Source organism: Cynocephalus volans, chromosome 5 (assembly GCF_027409185.1).
Source record: "Cynocephalus volans isolate mCynVol1 chromosome 5, mCynVol1.pri, whole genome shotgun sequence".
Classification (NCBI taxonomy): domain Eukaryota; kingdom Metazoa; phylum Chordata; class Mammalia; order Dermoptera; family Cynocephalidae; genus Cynocephalus; species Cynocephalus volans.
This window is the reverse complement of record NC_084464.1, coordinates 162615268-162639775: the sequence shown is the minus strand read 5'-3', so window position 1 is coordinate 162639775 and position 24508 is coordinate 162615268. Positions and strand designations below refer to the sequence as shown.

The 24508-nt window shown below is 45.9% G+C and overlaps 1 protein-coding gene across 1 annotated transcript in view; it reads left to right on the top strand.

The window, feature by feature from the left end:
* The first annotated feature begins 1153 nt into the window (after nucleotides 1-1153).
* The window catches only part of PDE10A (phosphodiesterase 10A), a 307572-nt gene continuing 284217 nt past the window's right edge, over nucleotides 1154-24508 (top strand). The window contains exon 1 of the mRNA XM_063098382.1: nucleotides 1154-2030. Coding sequence (XP_062954452.1) covers nucleotides 1154-2030 — 877 coding nt within the window. The remainder of the gene's footprint in view (nucleotides 2031-24508) is intronic.

Below are 24508 nucleotides of genomic sequence, written 5' to 3'. Positions count from 1 at the left end.
ACACCTGCGCATCTGTGCGCTCTGGCGCTCCAACTTCTCCAAACTTCTGGCAGCTGCTTGTTCTGAGCGCCCGTTGGGCGGCACATTTCGCTTTGGTGACAACTGTCTGGATCCGTGGCTGCGGAAGGGGGGCGGGGGTGGGGAGGTATTCCAAGAGAGCCACGACCTCAGGGTTTTGGGGGCGATGATTTCACAGTTTTGCTTATGTAAACCATCGTGTTTGCTCTTTCCATTCTCTCACCCCACAGAGGCAAACTGGGCTTGTGAACTCCAAGTTTATTTTCAAGTGGGCATGGGAAAGGGAGTCCTGGGGATGAACCGTCTTTCAAACCTTAGTTTATTGGAGACACTGTGCGTTGATTTAAACCCTACCCGAAGTTTGAATTCCCCTCCTGGGAGCTCTGGCTGAGCACAGCCCGGCTGGTGCTGCTGGCCCGCCACCAGGAGGATTCCCTGTCTCCAGCCACTGCCAGGCCGACGTGGCCCGCCCAGCGGCGCACAGCTGGAGCAGCTGCAGGGCTGCGGATTTAGGAACCAGAACACCGGGCCCAGATGTGACAACGCCCTGCAGAGACTCAGGCGTTCCCTTGCCCGCCCTCCCCGACCCGGGGTGCACGCGGTGCGCAGAGGACCGCTTGGGTGCCAGGGCCTGGCGCCTTGGGGGGCCCAGTCCCGGCCGGGCGCGCTACGTGGGCACGGGCGGCGGCGGCGTGGGGAGCGCCCCCTCCGCCAGTGGGCGTCTTCTGCCGCCGCCACCGCCTCCACGGGCAGCGGCACTGCGGCGCTTTTCTCCGCTGCTCGTGAGCGGTCGCCGAGGCTCCGCCACCGAAGCGCGCACAAACCACGCCACGCCCGCAGGCAGCGTCTCCGCAGCCCCTCGCCAGGCCCGGGAAGACGCCGACTGTGCGCGCCAGCCAGGAGCCAGGCGTGGCCGCTGGGGACTCGCCCCCGGCCCCGGGTCCTCTGGCACCGAAGCGGAGAACAATGTGAAGACTGGGCCGGGAGCACAGCCCACGGGAGAGCAGGACCGACCGACGCTGGGGCGGGCCGGCCGGGGAGGGCAGGTCCTGCGAGGGCGGAGCCCGCCGAGCCCCGGCCCGCCGCGCCCCTCCTGCCGGCGGCCGGCCCCCACGGCGGCCCGAAAAGGAGGGCCATGGCCGGCCCCGAGAAGCCTTTCGCTCCCCGCCCCCAGGCTCCCCCGCCAACGGCCGCGGACGAGCCGGGCTCCGACCCAGGCAAACTCCGCCCGGAGCCCCGGCGCAGCGCGGCCGGCGGGGAGAGCGCGGCGGGCCCGGGCCCGGCCCCCGAGAGGCCTGGCCGCGGCCAGGCCGAGCGCGCCGCGCCCCCGCGCCCGGGCCCCTCCTCCGCAGCCCGCGCCAGCCCCGCGGGGGGCCCCGGCGCCCTCTCCGCGCGCGGCGGCTGCGGTTGGGTCGCGGCCCGCGCTCCCTCGGCGCTCGCCTGGTCCTCCCCGGCCCGCTCCTCCGCTCCATCTTCCCTCTACTTCTGGCCGCCGCCCCCTCCCGCGCTCCCCCCCTCCTCGTCCGCCTTCCACCTCCCCGTGCGTCTCCCAGGAAGGGAGGGCGCGGCGGCGGCTCGAGGAGGCGGCGGCGGCGATGCTGGCGGAGGAGCGGGAGGCGGAGGACGAGAGGCGGCTCCCTTGAGCGTCCCCCCCAGCGGGAGTCACCGCGGCGGCGGCGGCGGCGGCGGCGGGCGGCGGCGGCTCTTCCTCTTGCCTGCGCTCCAGGGCTTGCTGCTCCCAGCCCGCGCCGGGCCCCGGCCACCGCCGCCGCCGCCCCGGCTCCCCCTCGGCCCGGCCGCGCGCCGCGCGGGCTCCCCCGGCTTCCCGGGCGCGGGCGGGGGCTGCCCCGGCCCCGGCCCAGGAGGCGGCGGCCGAAGTCCCTGGCGGCCCCGAGGCGCAGGCTTCGCCCTCGCCGCCGCGTCCCCGCTGCTCTTCGGCTCCGACATGGAAGATGGACATTCTGCTAACGCGAGCTGCTTCCGAAGGCTGACCGAGTGCTTCCTGAGCCCCAGTAAGTGCCGGGCTCCGCGATCCCCGGAGGGGGGGACAGAGCTGCCGCGACGCGCGGTGGGCAAGGTGCGTGAGCCCGGGCCGCTCAGCGTCCGGAGCACTAGCCGGGAGGCGGCAGGAAGCGCGGCCGCGTCCGTCAGCGCAGGGGTTTTCCAGGCTCCTGGTGCACCCGGGGGCTGGCAGGAGCCGGGCGTGTAGAACGGGACCTGCTGCCCGCCTCGGCCCCTGGTGCTGTCGCTGGCCACGGCTGCCCGGCACAGATTTCTACTCGCAACTTTGTGACCACTTAGCCAGGTTCCTCTGTGTCGAGCCCGTGGCAGCTGGCTGGAGTTAACGCTCTTCCCTCCACTAGGGGGTCCCGCCCGCGGGGATCCTGTGGCTGGGGTGGGGGCAGGCCGGGGTCCCGGAACCCCGCGCCTCCGACTAGGAACGCGCTGCGGCTCCCGCGCCCCTCGCGGGGACCGTGTTCTGGAGCGTGGCCCGGCCGGGGTGGGCGCGGGGGCAGCACCGCCACCCGGAGTCCTCTCCGTGTGCACGGGCTTCACGCGGCCAGGGATGGGCTGGTGTTGGGCTTGTTAAAGAGAGAGAAGGACAATGGGCATGGGGGTGCGGGGAGGAGGAAGGCGCCGCCGGCTTCGACCCGCGAGGCGCGTGCCCAGGCCGACGGTGGCGTGGCCACTCCGCCTCGCCACCCGCGCTCGCGGGGCCGAGGGCACGCTGGGGCAGGGGTGGCAGGCGTGTCACGGGGGGAGGGTGACAAGGTTGAACAGAGAAGTCAGGGCAGAGGTTGGCTAGAAGGCAAGAGGCAGGCGGGAGATGTTAAGGAAGGACGCGCCCGGCGTGCGGAGGAGGGGGTCGCCGTGGTCGCGGATGGAGGGCGAGCAGGGTGAGGACGGGAAGACCGGGGCGGGCTCGGCTGGGGGCGCCTCGTGGTCCGGAAGGTCGCGCCGTGGAGCACCGGGCGAGTCGGGCGCCGGCCGGGCCTGGCGCGGCTCCCGGCGGCCCCGAGCGCGGCTTGGGCGCCGCCGTCCACCGCGTGCGCACCGAGCCTTTGTCTGCTCCGCGCCCGGGACCCGCGTTTCCGCGGCGCCCGCTCTGGGCGTTCTCTCTTCCACGGTGGCTGTTTCGGCTTCCCGCTCAGTCCCCGGCCACTGCTGACCCGCGTTCCTGGGGCGCTCGGGGGCGAGCCCCTCCTCGGCCGGAGCGGGTCCGGGCTCACTGCCCGCTCAGGCGCCTCTGGGCTGCCGCTCCTGGGCGTGAGCGCGCGTCCCGCGCGGGACTCGGATGCCCCCGCGGTCCCGCCTCCCGGGCGCCGGCCGGTCCACAGCGGCCGCGTGGCCCAGCGGCCTCCCGCACCTTCGCGCGCTGGCTCCGGCTGCCCGTGGCCGGTCCCTGCTCGTAGTTGCGGGTTGACTTGACGGGTCGGCGGCGGGGCACCGGCCCTGTGCTCCCAGCTGACCCTTTCGTGCTGTGGCTTCCTCCACACTCTCCCTCCCCACCCCGCTGAGGGTGTCGGCTGAGTTCACGGATGCTGCAGTCGAACGGGGATGCGGGGCTGGGTGTGCGCCGGAGAGCACGGCCCCGCCGCCGCCCTGAGGTGTGGTCAGCAGGGATACTTTCACCTACTGAAGGGGACCCCCCGTGGCCCTGAATTGAAAATGGGGACCCCACCCGCTCTCCAGCGGTGCTGGCGTTAGCCCAAAGTCTGTCCTAGGACTGGCATTCCTGCAGGTCGCTTTCCTGGCACGTCGTGAATTCCTTCAACAAAACATAAACATCTGCTTTTCTCATTTGGCGGTTAAAGGGCAGGTCGGGGAGGGGTCGAAGGCCAGTGTACCTTGCAATGACAAACACTGTCTTGGGGAGAAGATGGTGCTACAGAGGCTGGGATGTAGGCATTTGGAAGAAAGGCCCTTTCCTGGCATGGTGGTTTCTGTTGTGCTGCTCTAAGTGCTGCTTGCTTGTTTATTCGGGGTGGGGCTGTCCTTTTGACGGAGGTTGTGGAGCAGCCCAGGACAGATGGTTAAGTTGCCCCAGGGGATCCCTAGCAAGCTTTCCCTTCAGCAAGACAGTACCTGGAGAAGAGGAGAGACGTTAGAAGGGATGCACTGCAGAGGGTTCCGACAAGCAGAAGCCGAAGCCTCAGGGAAACCAGAGCAGCCGTCGTGCCCCAGGATCCCCCACCTCCCCCAGTCCCATGTCAGGACGAGTAACTTGGGATTTGGATAGAAGCAAAGGCTACAACATTCTTATTTGGAACATTACTAAGGTAGTAAGTACTAAGATACTTTTAAACAAAATATGTTATTAGACTCACCTCACTCGAGTGTGACGAGGATAGATTGATTCTTAAAGAATAACTGATTTCATCTCTGACACTCACATCTCCGATTTTTGGGTCTTTATTTCTGTCTGTCACCGCATGACGAGCCCTGCTAGTGTGAATTGCTGAAGAACCTGTAGCCTGGCAGATTTTTTTTTGATAATTGTCACTAAAAGCGAGCCGTTTGGAAAAAAAAAAAAAATTCCAGATTTTGTAAGAATGTAAAAATGTCCAAATGCATACAGTTATTGTCTAACATTGTCTCCAGGTCTGGCAAGCAAGTTGTCATGTAAAGGCCGATGGGTCCAATTATTGTTTGTAGGAATGTCTGTTTTGTTTTTGTTATCATCAAAAATCAAATTGTGTGTTGAAGGTACACTGTCCAGTTCCATTCCTGTCCATTTTAGCTCAGCATTTTGGCTCACCCTGATCAGCAGTTCATTTAGTCATATGCTAAACAAACACTTGTTGAAAGCTGCCCTGTGCCAGGCCCTGCCCTAGCCAGGCCCCGGAGCCACGAGACACGAGTAGAAGCCATGGACCCTGCCTGAGAGGGGTTTATCAACCAGTAGGAGAGAACTAGCTTCCCAGAAGCAGGTCTAGCATTAATGCCCAGTGCCACAGGTGGTCAGTGGTCAATGTGCCTGATGCCCTTGCTCTGTCCTTATCAGGACATTCTGACTTCAACTCATTTCCTGCCATCTGCCTTTAACTGCTGTCCCCTCCACTTTTCCTCAGGCACCCAGCTTCACACTTCATTGATAGGGAAGTTGCTGGTTGGAATAGAAGAAAATTCTGCTCATGGAGAGCCCAGACTTTTCCAGAGCAAATTTAGTGAAGTTCACTTTGCAGTGTGATGTGTATACAATGGAGGGCTGTAGAGAAGTCATGCTGCGGTAGGCCAGTATGAGTTGCATTCAGTCTGCTGGAGAAAACAATTTCAGTGGTCTGCACTAGGTGGTCAGTGGTGTTGCCCACTGTAACACAGCTGGAGGAGGTGCAGTGGTGGCAAGCATGTGAGATTCACCTGTGGAAAAAAGGACTTTTGAGGTTGAGAATAATGCCTTAAGGACAATCAGAAGCCACAGACATTCTCAAATCTCTCTGTGTAATTTTTTGTTTCACCTGTTAGCTATTCTAAATGAGACAAAGGGTTGATAGAGGAAAGAAAACACTAGGTGGTCAAGTAGGGAACAGAGAAATAAAAAAAGATGTGAAAAATTTGTGAATGCAGGCTGTGGATACCTTCAGACTCCAGTTTCTTGTATATTTCTCAAATATGCGAGAAAAAATGTACATGTTTTCAAGAATAGTGGCTTTTAAATATGCTCCGTATCCATCAGGAACCACTCTTATTCCGATTCTTGAGACATCAGATACTGTGTGGCCAACACTTGAAGAAACTGAGATGAAACTGAGATAAGTATGGTCCCTTTTAAGAGCAAATGTGTTTAACATGTACAAGCTACGTGAGACTTCACGTTGAACTTATTTTTATGGGCTCTGTGAGACTGAGGTTGCAGAGGAATGCAAGACCAACAACACAGTAATAGAAATGGGTCTAAATCACTTAACAGCTAACTAATAGATAATTGTCAAGGACGTACTCAATGTAAATTGTTTGGGGATAATGAAAATAATGATAAGAATTCTCTCAAAGGACCTGAAATGTAGATGTGCATAGTTAAGAAGATAACCAGCAAAACAAGGCTGTGAATTCTTCCTTCGAGGCTGGGATGGATGGGATGGGGGCAGGGAGTGTCCTTAGCTGTCTATGGAGAGGTGAGCTATTTTTTGGCTGGTTAATCAGAAAGGGCTTAAGTCCAAAGGGCAAAACTATTTAAACTGGATGGGATTATTTAGGCTATTAATATGTAATTTCATGAAAGTGCATGTTTAATTTAAAAAAAAAAAAAAAAAAAAAACCTTTGTGGACAAAGATAATCCCTAAAATTTTAAAACATTAAATATTCTTTCTAATTTTTAAATTAGAAACAGAAGAAACATTAGAGATGGTGTCTTCTGCTATCTAAAACTGATGTAATTTTTGCACATAAAACTTTTTCTATCCCATCAGGAAGAAAAAAAAAAAAAAACAATGCAGTGCAACAGAGAGTTAAGTGAATATTAGGTTTTGTTTACTATCATGCCAATTAAACATGGTGTGCTGAACATTTCACCAACTAGTACATTGTTAATTTTTGTTTGTTAAAAAACGTCTGATGCAGACTGAAAAGGAGAGAAAAAATATTTTCCATGTAAAAGGAATATTTTCCCTTAAAAGGAAGACTCTTAAGTTGAATTCAAAACATTTTAATTTCCTTCTAAAATGTAAATCAAGCTCTAACAGCTGATCTTTTTTCTAAGTCTATCTAAAAGGAAAACTCCCCAGTGACAGAAGAGCTCGTAATCTTGCAAAGAAAACAAAAGGTATCTAGCACTTTTATTTTATTTGCAGCGCTGATACTTTCTGGAATTGTCTTGCTCTTTTATTGGCTTACCTGTTTATCATCTGTGTTCCCTTTCTAGAAGGCAAGCTTCCTTCTAGGACTCTGCCGGCAGGGGCTCATCTTTTTTGATTATGTCCCTGGCACTGTAACAGTGGCTGCCCATGTATGGAAGGTACTCAGATATGTGTGTGGCAAGTTCAAAGACGAAAACAAAACAAAACAAAAAACAAAACAAACACGGTGCCTATCATCAAGAAACTTAGAAATTGATGAGCACTATTGAAAGATTCTTTGCATGAGTCTCTGTTCCAGGGACCCAGGATTCAAAGGTGTATGAGACAAAATCGGTTCTCTCAAGAAGGACACAGCTAACAGAAGAGACAGACCAGAGTTTGCACATGTGTTCACCACGCCACTGAAGAGCTGTGTAGGGTGCTCTGGAGACAAAACCAGGCACTCTCTGACTGGAAGGCCCTGAAAAGGTTTCACTGGAGGACATACCTTAGACTTGAGGGTGGAGGGGTTCTCTGGAAGCCTGGGAGAGGCCTTGCAGGCCAAGGGAAAGGTAAGAAAATATCCTGGGACAAAAAGAGGGGAGGAAGGGTGGTAAGAGGAGAGAGAATTCTTTGGAGCTAAGCTAAGGATTCTTTACTATTAACCCTCAGAAAATTGTACAACAGACAAGTATGGAGGAAAGGCAGGAAGATTACCTTCTGTGGTGGAGCTGAGAGCAGGTGAGAAGAGGTGAGAGCCCCAACCCAGGCAGGGACCATGCAAGTGAAAAGTCTGGGGAGTTGGAAACCATAGGTAGCAGGTAATATTTACATGACTGGGTCACTGATTGAATGAAGTAGGAGACATTTGACTCAGTTTCTGGATTGGAAAGATGGGTGTTTGTGGGGGTCAGTAGTGTTAGGGTAGTTTCACATCCAGAGATAAGAAATATCAGAATGGGAAGTATCAGAATTGAGCCCCTGCTTTGTGTCCAGCACCACTACAGTAGTGTGGAGTCTCTGCTTCGTCTGGTGCCTGGAGTCTAATGGTGTAGATAATAACAAAGGAAGCAAGCAAACAAAAAATACCAAAGGAGCTGTGCAGCGAATTAAAACTGGGAAGTGACTGTGTGGCTCCTTTAGTTCGGTCTCTGAAGTTTTCTTGGGTAAGGGCTGTTACCGAGCACCCCAGGCAGAGAGAGTCTCCAAGGTTAGAGGAGCAGAATGAAGCTCTGTTTTCCTGGGGCCAGAGCCGACCAGACAGTGGTGTGCAATGAAGTGGGAGAGGCAAAGGGGCCAGATTAGGGCTTTGTAAGTCAGGGGGAAAACTGCATTTCACTCCACGTGCGAGGGGAAGCTTTTGGAATGTTTTGAGCAGGTGGCTGATGTGTGAGGGCTGTAAGGAAACAGGGAGTATATGGAGGCTACTGCAGTAGTCAAGACAAGAGATGATGGTGACTTGGATCGGGGTGATGACAATAGAAATGAAATGTAGTGGGTGGTTCAGGAGGTGTCTGCAGGTAGAGTATGTAAGACTTGCAGGTGGATTGGATATGTGGAGTAAAGGGAGAGAGGGCAGTCAAGAATCCGTGTCTGGGTTTTTAGCTGGAGTGACTGGGTCAGTGGTGGAGCTGTTGGATGGGAAGCCTGGAGGAGGAGCATATTGGGGGTCGGCACGGAATCAGGCGTTCTGTTTGGCAGTGTTAAGTCCGAGATGTCTACTGCACAACTTAGTAGATGTTTCGAAGGCCGTTGGGTAAACAAAGTCTGGAAATCAGAGGATTGATCAAGACTGGAGAATAAAGACTGTAATCACGGTATTTATATTACCATGGGATTGTGTGCCTCCCAGCGAGAATTTATAGATGCTCCATATGAAGTCTGGGGACTTTGAGGGAAATGCAGGTGGAGGAGGCAAATGAACAGTTGGTTGGTGTGTTGTAAGTGCTCAACTAAAATTTGGTGAATGAAAGGATGGCCCCCTGGAATTCCATGGTGTGAAGTGGATTAGAGACAGAGATTTGTGACTCTTTAGCACCAAGGTAGTTGTGAATGGAAGCGGGAAATGAACAGTGGGAGTGAGAAGAGAGCAGACGACAGATATGACAGGAGAGGGAAGAAGAGCCGTGGAATTCCCTGGAAAGGAGTGATCCGAGCGAGAGCAGGTGAAATGGAAGAGAACATGCCATGGAGTTCAAACGAGGCACCTCGAGATGGGAAAAGCCAGGTGCCCAGAGGTCAAGTAAGTTCCAGCAACCAGGATGTTATTGGTGGCCTTTGTCGAGAGGTTCTGAGTGGAGGGCAGAGATGGAAGCCCGATTTCAGGGGGCTGGGGAGTGATGGCAGACACGTCTATATCCGGCAGTTTCAATCCTCAGTAAAGGAAAGGTGAGCGGCAGTCCCATAGGTGTCTGCAGATAAATGCTGTTTTTCCCCATGGAGGACGGACTCAAGAATGTTGGAGAAAAGGGATTTGAAGAAATAAGAAGAAGAAGATGTAACAAAACCTTAAAGAGGACAGGAGGAGTAGAAGGTAGTAGACATGAGAAGGCTTCGGGCACTAGAATGACCGTCTTCCTGCTAGAGGGAACTGTGGAAAAAGTGGGCGTGATGCTGATGTGTTTTTAGGTGTGGGGGGCGGTTAAGAAGTGAATGGTATTTTCACCAGGTACTATCAGCCATTTCCCCCGAGTGGACAGCATTGTGGTCATCTGAGAGTGAGCAGACTAGGAGTGTGAGGCCTGAGGCACTTGGGATGGGCTGTGGACAGCAGGAATCGTGTTGCCCAGGCCACAGAGAGGAAGCAGCAAGATGCTGAAGGCCCTGCCAAGGCTGGAAAGGGTGGGCTGGCAATTGAGAGACTAGGTGGGTGAAGGGGAATGTCTGGGAGGTCTGTAGAAGGAAGGCGATGTGGTTGAAGCATGTAATAGTTAAGGAGGACTTGCCCACTAGTGGTGTGCACAGTGAACTGGACTGGAGAGCGGGCGGAGTAAATGTGCACACTCTCTGCTTTTAGCAAATACACTAAGCCAGAAAATGTGCACACTTTCAAGCTTCCACATAAACATTTTGATGAAAATTGACCAACAGGATGAAATTTGAGTGGTGTCTTGAGGGAGGAGGAGTATTTGTACGTGGAGCTGAATGAGGGAAAGACTGCAGAGAGAAGAGAGGACCTGGAGAGAGGCATGAAGGTAGAGACATGCAGCCAGGACTCAGGAAGCATTAAATGGCATGATTTGATGGTGGCTAGGGCTTCATGCAGAAGAGATGTAGGAGGTAGGTAGAGCTGGAAGACAGATCAGGGAAAGACTATCAGGTCTTCCTTAAGAGAGGTCATTCACATTTCCTTAATGAAGGTCATTCAAATATATTTGATGCATAAATACTTGTGGAGCATCTACTATGCAGCAGTTACTGTCTTAATCATTGGCAGTAAGTATGTGAAGACAGACCTGTTCCTTGCGTTCAAGGAGTTGCTGTTTCATAGGGATCCAGACAAGACAGAAGGCGATGACAATACCTCTTAACGAGTGACAATTGGTAGAGGAGCACATAGTGGGACAAAACATTTTCAAAGGCATCCATTGCCCTTGAGGTAAAGCCTGAGTCCTTCATATGCTCCTGCTGTGACCCCTGCCTTCCTACCCATTTCTCCACTTCCTATAGTGTGTTTTAAGCACCAGACTGCTTGTAGTTGGGGAACTTCTGCCCTGGGTCATGATGTCTCCTCTGACTGGGAGCTTTTCCTCTTGGTCACCAGCTTCCTGTGCCCTAGAATCCCTTTATAGGCTTCCTCATGTTCCTGTCATCTGTGCTTCCATAATAAATGGTGCCGGTCATCGTCCACTTGTGTGTGTGTCTCCCATTTGCCTGTGCAGTCCTGAATGGCAGGACATGTGTGTTATTCATTTTCTTAACCCAGTGCCTCGCATATTGCCAAGCACAACAGGTCTAATGAGCGAAAAAGTAAGTGAAGGTGTGTAAGTGGGAGAATATGATTGAAATAGTCCTTTAAAAATATAAGGAGTCTTCAACAATTTCATGGGAAGAATCGTATTATCTTTTAATTCCATTTTCCACAAACTTTTGGATGTACTCTTGTATTGATTTTCCTAAAAGTAAAGAAAATAAATAATATGGTTGTAAATTTTGCTGGCATAACTTGAAACTTTATTTGATTCACTATTACTATATTTTTCCATGTAATCCAAATACCCTCTTTGGCACTGATGAGCAGGGCTTCTGAGTTACTGTGAGCGTCCATGTGCCCGAGTGGCCAGCCAGCGCCATCAGTGTGGAACCACGCTGCAGTTGATGGGAAGGAGGCAGATAAATGGTGAAGCGTTTTGGATACCGCAACTTTATTCCTGAGGCAGTGATAAAAAGCTTTTTACTTTGACAGAAAAATTTTCTCCATAGCAAAGAGAATGTGTTGCTTATAGTTTGGATATGATGAATTATTTATAAAAATAAAAGCATATTTGGACTTTTGAGAGTTAGCAAGTACTATGGAAGGAGCAATCCTGCATGAAGAGTGGTTCACTCTGATGAAAACAGAAAGGGTAGGAGGCGACAATAGAGCTGGGGCGGGGGAATGATGCAGAATGAGGAGAGAAAGCACGATGCTCTGTACTTACCTGCACATGATGTGATTTTATGTGTTTCTGTATTATAGTTTTAGAAGCTTCCAAAATAAACATCTAAAGTGATATCCAAAAGGGCTTGATTACTGTGGCTTCCTGGATTTGGTAATTATATATTATATCTGTTGTTCTCAGGGTTGCATACATTTTCAGATTTTCTTTTTGTCCCAGGACCAGAAGTTTACTTTTAATAATATTCTTGTCTAGTCAGTCATCATGCCTTTTAAGGACAATACTCTTTGTTCTCATAATTAAATATATCATCTAATTTTTAAAGGCAGATTATAAAACCTCAATAATTAAAATAACATGGTATTGGCATGTGAATAGACAAATCAGTGCAGCAGAACAGAGAAGTCTTAAAACAGACCCAGACACATAAAGCAATCTAGTGTATTATAAAAGTGTCATCTCTTATAGGAGAAGAAAAGATAGACTACTGAATAAATGATTTGGGGAAAACTAGATAGTCATTTAGAAAAATTTAAAATTAGATCATTCCTTGCATTGTACCTCCAGGATAAATTCTAAATGGATCATATGTTTAAATGGAAAAAAGGAAACATAAAAAGAAAAAAAAAAAGGAGGAAATTTCTTTCTAGCCTCAGAGTGGGGAGAATCTTTACATTTGACTCAAAATCCAGAAGCAATCAAAGAAAAGATCGATAAGTTAATGTACATTAAAACAACAAAACAAACACCTTTTTGTGGCCCCAAATGCCATAAGCAAGGTCCTCAGGTATTCCTGCAGAGCTCCCCGTGCAGCTGCTCACTGCCTTTCCACCCGTCTCTCTCTCTCTCTCTCCGCTTCCTGCAGCATGCTGTAAGCTCCAGCGCCACCAAACTGCTCGTGGTTCTTGAACACAGGCCCTAGGAAAAACACCTAAAGCTCATATCACAGAAAAGGGCTAACCTTCTTAATATGTAAAGAGCACCTAGAAATGATTTAGAAGAACAACCTAATTAAAAAAAGTCAAAGGATATAAACAAACAGTTCATAGAAAAAGGGAAATAGATGGCTCTTTAAAAAAATGAAAGGAGGCTCAATTTCATTCACGGTACGATTAATGCAATTTAAGATAAGACCAAGGTACCATTTTCACCTAGTAGATACTCTCCTACCTCCTGGTGGGGGTACCAATTGGCACAGCCCTTGAAGAGGGCAATTTGGCAGTATTAATCGATATTAAGCATGCATGTACCCATTGAACCAATAATTCTACTTTTGGGTATTTATTATTCAGATATACTTGCACATGAGCAAAATGACTAAACAAGGTGTTAGTACAGTGCTGTACTGTTTGAAATAGAACATTGGAAACCACCTGAAAGTCTATCAGTGGAGGCCTGGTTAAAGAATATTTGAAGCAATAAAAACTAATGTATTAAAGATCTTCCAGATACACTGTTATGTGAAAAAAGCAAGGTCTAAAATAGTACACACACACAAACACACACACACACGATCACACTCACACGAACACACATATACTCACTCATTTTTCTGTTAGGAAGGAAAATAAAGTATACGCTTGCCATGTGTTTGTAACTGCATAAAGAAACCAGGAAGAAACACAAGAAACTATTAATAACACTGGGCGGAGTAGGGTGGCACAGGGAAGGAGTGGGACCTGGGTGGACGGGGGAATGTGACATAGGGAGACTTTTCAGCGTATGCCATCTTATATTTTTTGATTTTTGAACAATATAACTTGTAACCAATTTAAAAAATAAATTTAAAAATAAGTCAGAATTTACTGAAGTGCCATTTACTTACTTATGCGTTGCCTCACTGTTGCTGATGTTACGCTTTTTGTTGTGTTTTTCCTGTCTTCCCATTGAGGTCGTAGCTTTGTCAGCCTCTAAAGTTTGTTCAGATGATTTTTGTCTTCCTCTAGCCACCCACTTACTTCTCCTACATGAGACCCCAAAATGTCAAACCATAAATATTAAAAAAAAAATATATGCATCAATGCCCCTCATAGTTATATCAACTCCTTTTCTACGTCATGCACAGATTTGAAAATGGAAACAAAACGCTTCTATTTTAATATGATTTCTGACTGTCATACAGTCGATGGTTTCATATTTAAGATATGAACTATTGTTTAAACTGTTGGAGACCTGCCCAGCCAGCATCATCTGGTAGAAATCACTACATTTTGGCAAGAAACTGAATGTCTGCGTTGTGAAAATGTGAGCTTTACATTCTAGCACTTTTCAAACGAGTGAAAATGTAGTTTCAAGTGGTATTGCCACTTAACGATACCAGTAAACGGGGGTCCTGACAGTTTCTTATAAATTATTCTAATACGACACAGATTTGAGTAATAATTTGGAGCAGAGACAGTGGGAGGGAACTCACGCCTTTGTTCTTCACAGACATTGCAGACCTGGTGTGGGAACCGTTCTGTGCGAGGTGCTGGGCCATCCAGATGAGAGAATCTGTCCCGGTCAGGATGGACAATGTCTTCTCTCTGGCTGGGCCTTTGTGGTGGAACTTGAATTATTTAGAGTATTTGATCTCTTTCCTGATTCCTTTTGGGTTTAAAGTTCATACTGTTCTGTGAGTATCAAAGTGGGTTCCATTCCTTCCACTTCCCTTGCTCTTACCCCTTGGTTTGGATATCAACCCTGCTTATTTTCCTGTGTTCTGCTTAAAATGTTGACATTTTTCTTTGTCTTATCACTTAATATTATTTCCTTCTAGTCCACCCGTTGGTTTTATTTTAGCTGCTACTTCCTTCCTACTTACTGGATTTTGTGAGAACCCTTTCCTAATCTTAAAAGCCAGCCCTCTGCTACCCTTGCTGGCTTCTCTTGGGAACCCTGCCTCCGATCTTCTGAGATCTCTGTGCAGTTAGTCCATGCTGCAGACCCTAGAGCGTGTCAGCTTGCACATGCTTAGGCTTCTTTATTACGGCTGCTCTTTTTTCTTGGCTTGGGGCACAGGGATGGCGTGGGGAGAAGGCAGCATCTCAGTCCTTTCACTCCACTGAGTGCTGTGAATCCTTCAGAGGCTTTGGAGGCCACCAGGAATGTCTTTATGTTAGAGGTTATTCTTTGTTAATAACGTTACTGCCCCAGTTTAACTTCATTTCTCATAAGATCCGACTGTATCTGCAGAGTTTTGGCACATTCTTTGTTTTGTAACTGTTCTGTTCTTTTTGTCAAATGGGCCATCATTAGGAAATCTGTCAATTTTTAAATTTTCTTTTTGTTTTGTGTTGGTACATTTTTAAATGTATCTGGCCAAATTTTTGAGATTCAGAATTGTTATGATTTCATGTATCTAGGTTACAGTCTGGTGGGAAGTACCACATATGGTATTTAGTACCAGGTTTTGGGATGACTAAAACTTTTTCTAAATGGCCTTACAGGTGTGACTTCAAAAAGTTCATGGAAAGGTTCATGTTATCTTTAAATTCTATTTTTCCATGATGTTTTTGAAGTCCCTCACATTAGATAGAGATCTCCAGAGAGGGTGGGCTTGTGTAGAAAGAGATACAGTTTCCTCTCGCTCTTTTTTTCTTTTTTGCTAATACACTGCTGGCCCTTGTCAGTATTTACCTTGTGCTTTGTGACTGGCAACTTCTCAATGAGAAAAAGTGGATAGTCTGATGTGTTGAGAAGTGTGTGTGTGTGTTTATGTTTGTTAAACAAGGATCACGGAGGCAGTGTAAACTAGTGCTTAATTGCGAGTGTGGTCTCCGAGTGAGACAGACCACACTGGAGTGCTTGCTGTGCCACAGTCGAGAGATTGTTGTGAGGGTTAAGTGAGATGACACATATATATCCAGTGATTTTTTTTATGGTGCCTTGAACGGAGCAAGCGCTGAGACACTGTAGCTGTTGTCATTTCCTTGGATTCTGAGCCAGCCCTTTGAGACAGACTTTTCTGGAGCGGCCGCCTGGCAGCCCCTCGAGTGCGGCCCCAGTGGAGGGAGCATGGTCTGGAGGTGAAGAGCAAGGCCGCCCGGGAGGGTGTCTCTGCGTAGTTAAAGGAAGGGCAGCTTCGCAACACACTGATACCAGGAAGTGGCCGGAGTCGTCAAGCCATTCCACTTTCTTGGCAAGAAATGAAAGGGAAATGTGTTGAAAATAAAAGGAAAGAATTTTTGGAAAGAGAAAGAACTTTTTTAAAAAAGTGGCTGTCATTACAATTCTTCCATGTAGGGTAAGCTATTTTTTGAAAGACTGTTACAGTCATTCCCCCCTTTATGGAGCCTCCACACCTCCAAAAGATGTGACCTCTGTCCTCTCATCTCTGAATGCTCTGCATTCACTTGGCCCTGGCTAAAAGAGGAGTGATCCTGCCGGGCCTCCCTGCTGTGCAACGGGTGGGAAAGCCGGGCAGCTCGGGCTCTGGAGGCGAACAGCCCGGGGAGGTGTGCCCGGCTGACAGTGCACCTGGCCCTGCCCGCCCTCCCCTCCGTGGGCCGTTCTCCAGCGGACGCTATAGCTTGTATTTGATTTGCATGTATTCATTTTTCCTTTGTAAGTAGTTATTTATTTATTTTAGAATTTTACAGGTTTGTTAGTGTATATTCTCAATTAACTACATGCGTGGTCTTAGTCTCATATATCCATTAATTTTTTGTAATTTAATTCACTCTAACTTGAAGAAAGGTGAGAATGTGCCCATGAGTGATTATCTCCTTAAGAGTAAATTTTGAGAAGGCTACGTTTTAAACTCCTTGAAAAAACTTTCTACATCTACTTTCCATTTATTTGAAACAAAGCTATCAATAAATTTCATTTTAATGTAAAACTCTACAAATAATTTGAGGAATTACACTTTTATCTGTTATGATACTTTGGAATTCTTAAATACTATAGAATAAAAGTGTGCTTCTTAAAAAAGTATGGAGTGGCTTCTGTTTTTCAGTAGATTATATTTCATAAATAGTAAAGGAAAGCCCAGGTAGGCCTTCAACTGTGCAGCCGTGGCCAGGTGCTCCTCCCTGCACTCTGTGAAGAGAACCAGGGTAGTAAGTGTGTGGTGACACCAACGTGACCTCCTGCTTGTGTCTCTTTCCTTGACATTGTAAGCTTGAGGTTTACTGTCTGTCCCAGGCAACTAGCAGAGTGTCCCTTAGGAATCACGCACTGGGTATGTATTGAATGAAGTAATCACAAGAACAAAAAGCAATACAGTGCAACTGGAAACTTGTGTTTTGGAGTAAAATTAGGCCTTAAATGTCAGGTCTGTTTTAATTTCTCAGGACTCTAATGTCCTTATCTGCAAAAGAGGTGTTCAGTAAATGTTAGTTTCCTGCACTACCTTTTCCTCTAAAGAAGAAACTGTGGATTTCTTTTAGGTTATAATACTTTAAAATTTTCCTGAATTGTAAAAATTTTACATTTGTTATATTTTTGTTTTGATTTTATATTAAGTATGAGAGGCTCAGCTTTGCTTTTTTTTTAATATAAAAAGAGAAAAGAAAATGAAGAACAGTTTTCAGAAATCCTTAAAATGTTGCTTCTAATTTTTAAAAGAAACTGTGACTTCATGAAAAGGTCTATAAATGAATGTCCTTGCCCTGTTTGGGTGGGGACAGAGCTGCAGTGAGGCCTTTACCCTCCTGCTCCTGAGGCTGCTGTAGAATTGTTCCCTGGTCTGTGCTGGTCTGGCCCATTTTCCTGAGAAGACTCAAGCATGCTCCTATTTTAGGATTTGACCTGCTGCTTAGCCTGCTGGGTTATTTTGCTTTCCTTCATACTTGTTTCCTACCTTAAAAAAGGATATTGTCCTCAAGTGGAAGAATATGTGAAACTATTTGTAGTCATGTTCAGTAGTTGTTTTGGTGAGTTTTAGTAACTGGCTGAAGGAAGTAAACTTTTAAGGAGACCTCAGTTCACTACTACTGTAGGTTTTGCCAGATTTAAGTGTGGTTGCTTTTCTGTGAACTCATCCTAAGGAAATCTGATTCCAGTGGCTCTCTGAATTACTCAGTTTCCCTTGAAGAAAGATATCTATGAACTCCAGATTCTTGGTTTGGGTTTCCTTGAAATCAGCCTTAGATAAGGACAGGTAGTTTATCTGGGAGGTGATTCCAGCAGACAGGCGGGAGGGAGCGAAGCAGGGGTCCCTGGCAAGGAGCACGAGCCACAGAAGGTGAGTTATTAAAAGTGCCCATGGGAGCAGTAGGGCTTGGCTCCAGCAGGAGCCCCCTCCCAGAAGCACAGAAGACAGCAGCACCCTAGTTCTGCTCTTCCAGATGCTTCTTGCTGGAGAGCCGAGTGGGCGCTCATGGCCTTGTGATGAGTGCTGGACAGAAAACAGGAAGGCTCCGAGTGTGCCCCTGAAGTGGACTGCTGACCGCTTCTGGTGGGTCTGACCTCACTAGGAACAGGCCACCATGGCTGTGGTAGAAACCAGAGGTGGGCTGAGAGGATGTGGCGTTGAGTGCCACAGGCTTCTGCTACCAACAAACCCTCTGATTAGATGCCATTTATTTTCTTCATTCTACTTTTAGAGTCTGAGACGTGATTTTTTAAAAAAGTATTCATTAATTTTTTGAATTCCAAGGTTTTTCTTGAGATCAGTATACATCCAAATAATTGCACTTTTTCTCGATGTGCAGTTTGTTTCTAGGTAAAATTATACTTATCTAGAGGCAAGGCAGTTCCTTATCAAAGAAAGTTTAATTTATATTCTTGTTTACTATTTGTTAAGGCAGGAATGTGAACATACACATTTTGAAAAGGGTTTAGCAGAAAAAAAAAAAAATTGAAAACAGAAAAGGTTTTCTGATTAACCATCAATTAATGAGAATGTTAAATAAGCTAGAAAATCCTATTCAGAGAGCATTCAAATTATCAGGAGTTTCCACCATTTTGGTGCTCCTAGTCTTTAGCTTTTAAAAGTGATTCTTCTAGATAATGTATTAAAACCACATAGGGAATGCAGCTTTATGTATAAATTTGACACAAATAGGATTTAGTTTAGTAAAAAATACTTTTATTATTGCATTTTTCTGGATTAGAAAATTTTATAAGGTAACTGATTAAATTATTAAAATGGTCACTGTGCAAGACTAATGATAATATTTCAAGATAAATACTAAAAATAGTGTATTCTGTAAAAACACCTGTATGAAATTATTGTCACAGAACACGCGCAAACGTTTTCTGTAGAGGGCCAGATGGTACATATTTTAGACTTTGTGGGACTCCAGCCTCCCTTGCAGCTACTCGGTTCTGCCACTGGAGCTGCCACCATGCATGAGCAAGCATGATGAGTGCCTGATGACTGAGCTTTGTGGTCCCAACGAAACTGTATGCACAGAAACAGGCAGTGAACTCCAGTTTGCTGACCCCTCCCTGTGTTAGGAGAATGCTATTTTTGATACACACAGATTCCCCTCTTTGGGTCTTCAGAAAGCCACAGCATTTTCATGAAAAGAGGGTCCTGTCGTCAAGATCATGTTCACAGTTTGGGAACATCGACTCTCCCCACCAGTATGACTTATTGGCTCTTTTCCTTAGTGGATCACTTCTATATGGGGCTTGGGTGCGCTGCTTCCAATGATACAACTTCTGTGGGAAGCTGTAAGGGCAACATTTTCATGAAACAGGAATTTTTTTATTTTCACCTAGAATTTATAACACTGATTTTCATGTTCTTTAGTTATCTTGTAGTCCTACATCACTTTACAAGGCAAGGAATATAAGTAAAAAGACACAAGTGTAAATGCGTAGCCATCTCTGAGAATCATGTGATATATGTGGAATTTCTTTTGGCAGAATGCTTTATGTGTTTTATGTATGGTTGAACTGGCTTGGAGAGATGATATTGCTGCATCCTTTTCTGTGGGTAACTACATTAACTTACACAGAGGTGGATGCCATAGGACTCAGAGTGGCCAGTTTATCAAGAAATCCCTGTGTCATCCTTGTGTCTTTTTAAAAAAAAATACTGATTACTGATCCTAGTGAAGATTCAGGTAGTACAGTATTACTTATTATTTAGATATGTTAGGAAAACTTTATCAGGCCTTTGTAATGAATATACAATATATGTATAATGTATAATAACATACATGTATTAATTATAATGATTATAATACCTTGCTGTATAGTAATGAATGTGCAGTCACGAATGAATAATGTAGTGAGTACACTAAAGAAGGAAAAGCCTGAGGGAAAACCACTGGTGCCTCTTCACATGTATGATGCCTGGGGGAAGGTCAGCGAGCAGGAATTCTAGCAGTGCCCTTCACTCAGGGAACGTGAAGGAAGTCTCCAATCCTGTGGCATCTCTTGACATGGAGTTTCTTTATCAGCTGTCTTTAGACTGGCGTACCCACTTTCAAGAGAGTACATGGACATAGATTGCTTTAAATAAATTGATTTCTGTATCCTCAGTCTTCATAGAGACTCTTAAAAATGAATATTCCTGAGAATGTTTGCCTGACAACAGATATGCCAGTTCTATTTTTCTGCTTTCCTTTTAAAAAACATTTTATTTCTAATTAACAAATAATAATTGTACATGTTTATGGGGTACATGTAATAATTTGATACATTGTGGAATGACTGAATCACCTAATTAACATCTATCACCCTACCTACTTATTGTTTTTTTGGGTGAGAACATTTAAAATCTACTCTTTAGCAATTTTGAAATGTATAGAACATTATTATCAACTGTAGTCACCTTGCTCTGCAACAGATCACTCAACTTTGACCGACACCTCCCCTTTCCTCATTTTCTCATCCCCCAGCCTCTGGTAACCACCCTTCTACTCCCTACTTCTTTGAGTTTTCTAGATTCCACATATAAGAGAGATCATGTAGCATGTGTCTTTCTGCTCCTGACTTATATTACCTGCTTTTCTTTTCATGATTGACCTTCTTTCATCTTTAGAAGAAGAAAGGCATACCTCTTTCCTGTCCAGAATCTTACTATGGTTCATTGCCCCAGCATGTAAAAATCTCTAGCATACTAAATAAACTACAGTACAATCTGAAGGCTCAGTTCCTGAGGGAGAGTCTAGGGAAAGCAAAGCAAGGTGAGTTTCTGTGAATGTGGGACATTCTTCCTTCTACCAAGCCAACAAACTCATGGCGAGGTGCATATCTCCACCCATCCAAACACACACCTACCCATCCACCCACCCACCTATGCACCCACCTACCTATCCGTCTACCTACCCACCCACCCACCTGTACATCCACCCACGTGCCCACCTATCCATGCACCCACCCACCCACCTGTCCACCCACCTACCTATCCATCTACCTTTACATCCATCCTGCCCACCTATCCATCCATCCGCCCCCCCACCCACCCACCAACCCATTCACCCACCTCTCCATCCATCCACTTACCCACCTATCCACCCACCTGCCTATCCATCCACCCACCCAGCTATCCATTCATCCATCTGCCTATCCATTCGTCCACCCATCCACCCACCTATTCAGAAGTGAGAAATTGCCACAGGGATGCAAGTTAGATTATGTATTTAAATTATAAAATAACCTTTTCAGACAGAAATTACATCTGATTTAGCTGTTTGACTTGACATTGAAGACTGGCTTTCCAGGAAGGTTGTATGATGGACAGACTCCGTATACTGAATGGACTATTTCTTAGCTCCAAGGTTTTGACAAAAATATACATAAGGCATATTTTCTGTAAAAAAGAAAAAAATGTGGGAACATACATCATTCACAACTACTTAAACTTGTGATAAAATTTTTTATATGACAACTTAAGAATGTGTGATAGGGTGCCAATTCTTTTGGCAGTATGCTGCAAAAGAGTGAGTGAATGTGAAGGGTGCTTTAGATCTGAACTGACAAACCAGGTACAAGTGTATTACCTGGGCTGGATGGCATTTACCCACCTGAGAGTGGCTGAAAGCTCAAAGGCTGGAGTGGTAAAGCAACAAGTGTAAAGATTACAAATGGTGATTTTACTTAAGACTTGACTTAGAAATCTCTTCAGCAAGATCAGAGAGGATTCCAGGAATGAGTCTTCGCATTTTCAACCAGTTAATACCTCTATTATAAGCGGAATGATTATTTGGGATGTGCATGCCTTAGTGCTTTGCAGAGCACTACCCCTCTAATATCTCTGTAATTATATTTTATTTATTTTAATTTCCATTTTTGTGTTTGTCTCCCACCACAGGATTCAGTTCAATTCAGTAAGTGTTTTTTGAGTGCCTTGTATGTGTTGATACAATGGTGAACAAATCAGACACTTTCCATGTTAGTCAAGGCAAATCTAGCCAAATACAGCATGCTGGGCAACTAGTGTGGGGCATCTGACAAAGTCTCCCTGAGGAAGTGACAGAGGAGAAGGAAAAGACTGAGTTAGTGTGGATGTAAGGTTGCGGGACAGAAGGTGTTTCTGGTGGAGGGAGCCACGTGTGTAGAGATCTGGGGGACGGGACTTCTTGCTGAAGTACACACATGAATCCAGGTGTAGCTGTCTTAGAACAACAGAATCACGGTGTACTGCCTTCCCAGAGTCACGGCAGTGAGTTACATTCCTCACAAAAGGAACAGATCAGACACACACACATCCATGAGAACACATCCCTAATGGACGACAAAGGAAGCCAAATTCACATGAGGGCATGCCTGTAAAGTTTGAGGCTGATGTCCCGACGACAGATGCTGCTTAGTGCTGCTGTCAGAGGCAACCAAGCTATAGAGTTAAGATGGATAATAGCACCACTTTACAGATATTGGCAGATTTTCAGTGTTAAAAACTGTTCAGTATTCATGATCTTGATTGGTTCTTATAACAGTCCAGATAGGATGAATTGTAAGTGAAGTGAGGCTCAGAAAGTGAGATGTAAACCCCAACACTGTAAACGCAGTGAGGGCAGGAGCCCTGGTTGCTCTGCCCTGCCGTACTCAGGGTCCTGGTGGAGTGCCTTCGCTTTATACGCTTTCAATACATATTTGCCGAGTGGGTGAGTGCCCTCTCTTATTGTGCATTATTGTGGTATAACGCACTACCTTTTCCTCTGAAATCGAGCCTTTCTGGGGAAGAAAGTATCTTCCAGATTACTGAAGTTTAACTTTTAAAACCCCTATTTTTAATGATATAAATCAGTTTACATATAAATCTTTTAAACATGTGTGATGCCTATGCCTTTCTTATCTTCTCTGATGTAGTATTATGAATCTAATATTTTACCTTTTATCTTTGTGAGAATCAATTATTGTTCTTTTATAATATAGAAGTGCCTTTTAAAGGGCTATTAAGGTTTATAGTTCTACTTGCTGCTACAGTTAATAGCCTCTGATTGTAAGCATATTTAGTTACCTTCTAACTTTTAAAGTTTTCTTTTTTTTTCTTTTTTTCTGTTGATCTATGGGCATCAGTCACCCTGCTGCTGGTCCCCACATGCCTGCTCAGAAAGCCTGGCCACCTTCCCCTCCCCTAGTCAATTTGTTGCAGCCCTGTCCTATGGTCAGGTAAAGCAGATAACCATATTGCTGGGTAAGTTATTAGCTGCACTTGAAAACAGGAAGGAACTGAGGGGCTTGCCTATGGATGTCACCGCTTTGTGACAGCTCTTGTGACTGCGTAGACAGTAGTTATTGGAGTATTGACATCAGATAAGTGATACTTACTTTGTATGTGAGTACTCTGAATATTTTCCAGTAGATGCTGGCAGAGGAAAAAGTAACAGTCAATACAAAGTTATTGTACTTACTAGATGAATTGTATTATTATCTGTCAATTATATAAAACATTTTTAATAAGTAATTTTTATAAACAAATTTACAGATTACTATTTATGCAATTTGGGTTTGACTTAAATTTATATCTTATAGAAACAACAGTGCATGGTCCACTAAAACTTTGTTTTACTCATTTGATATCCAGATAAGAATATGTGTAGTTTCAGCCCTTTTGAACAGAAGAGTTTAGAAGAAGGGAGGCAGTGGAGGAACAGCAAAGCAGTCATTAATAGTTAATAGTGATGTACACATTATTACATAAAAGCTCACCTTAACTTTTACTTAGTTTTCATGTTCTTTACATTTTCTTTGAGCCAAAGAACTATTTTCCTTCCCATTTTGGAGTTACCTTAGTAAGCTTGCTTAAATTTGGCAATCCTGTTGATTTAATAACATGAACTTTTTGCTTTTAAACCTGTACAGACCAATAGTACAATGTACTTGCTTAATACATCTGTTCACTGGATAAATAATGTATCATGGTTGGTGGTTTGAAAGAGGTGTAAAAACCTTAATATCACATATATAATAACACAGAAACAGTAAGGCATGCATTTTTTTTAAAGGATTTTTTAAAAAATGGTAAACAGAAGCCATTAGAATCTTTATGATTTGAAAGCCTCTTGGCAGTTTAAAAACATTTTCAGAATCTAGAGTTTCATGTTAAGTCTGCATTTCTTGCATCCTAATCGAAAAGAAAATGCATGCATACAACTTAAAGAACTTTGATCCATTTGATGTTACATAGACTATTTTTTATGTTTCCTTCCATTTTTTATTTTGATTAATTGCAGTTGAGAATTATAATAGGTGTGGCTTGCTGTAAAAATAAAATTAATCTCTGAGTTTCAATAATACAAACTAAGGTAATGGATGAAAAGTGATATAGCAGCAAACCGGGAAGCTATAGGTTTCAGAGTATAAGGTAAAGAACTTGAGACTTGTAGCCAAATGACTGGAGTTGAATGTTGAATAGTTTGAATATTAATTCCTCCATCCACTGGCTGCGGACTCCTGGGCAAATCATTTAACTTCTGAATGTTTTCCCTAATCTGTAAAATGGTGGCAATCTTACTATCACACAGCTTCCTTCCTTCCTTTTTTCTTTCCTTTTTCCATCCCTTCTGTCTCTCTCCCTCACTCCTTCCCTTTTCTGGTCAGAATAAAGATGAAATAATTAATGTGTAAGTGCTCTGTAAACTATAAAATTAAGCACAAATATATTGCATTGTTAGAGTATCATTACAAAATCAGGGGGATAGGAAATATAAAAGTTAACGATTCTCATCGTTATATAATGTTTGAGTGGCAATTGTGTGTTCTAGGTACTTAGAGACTCGAGTTCTCCCTTA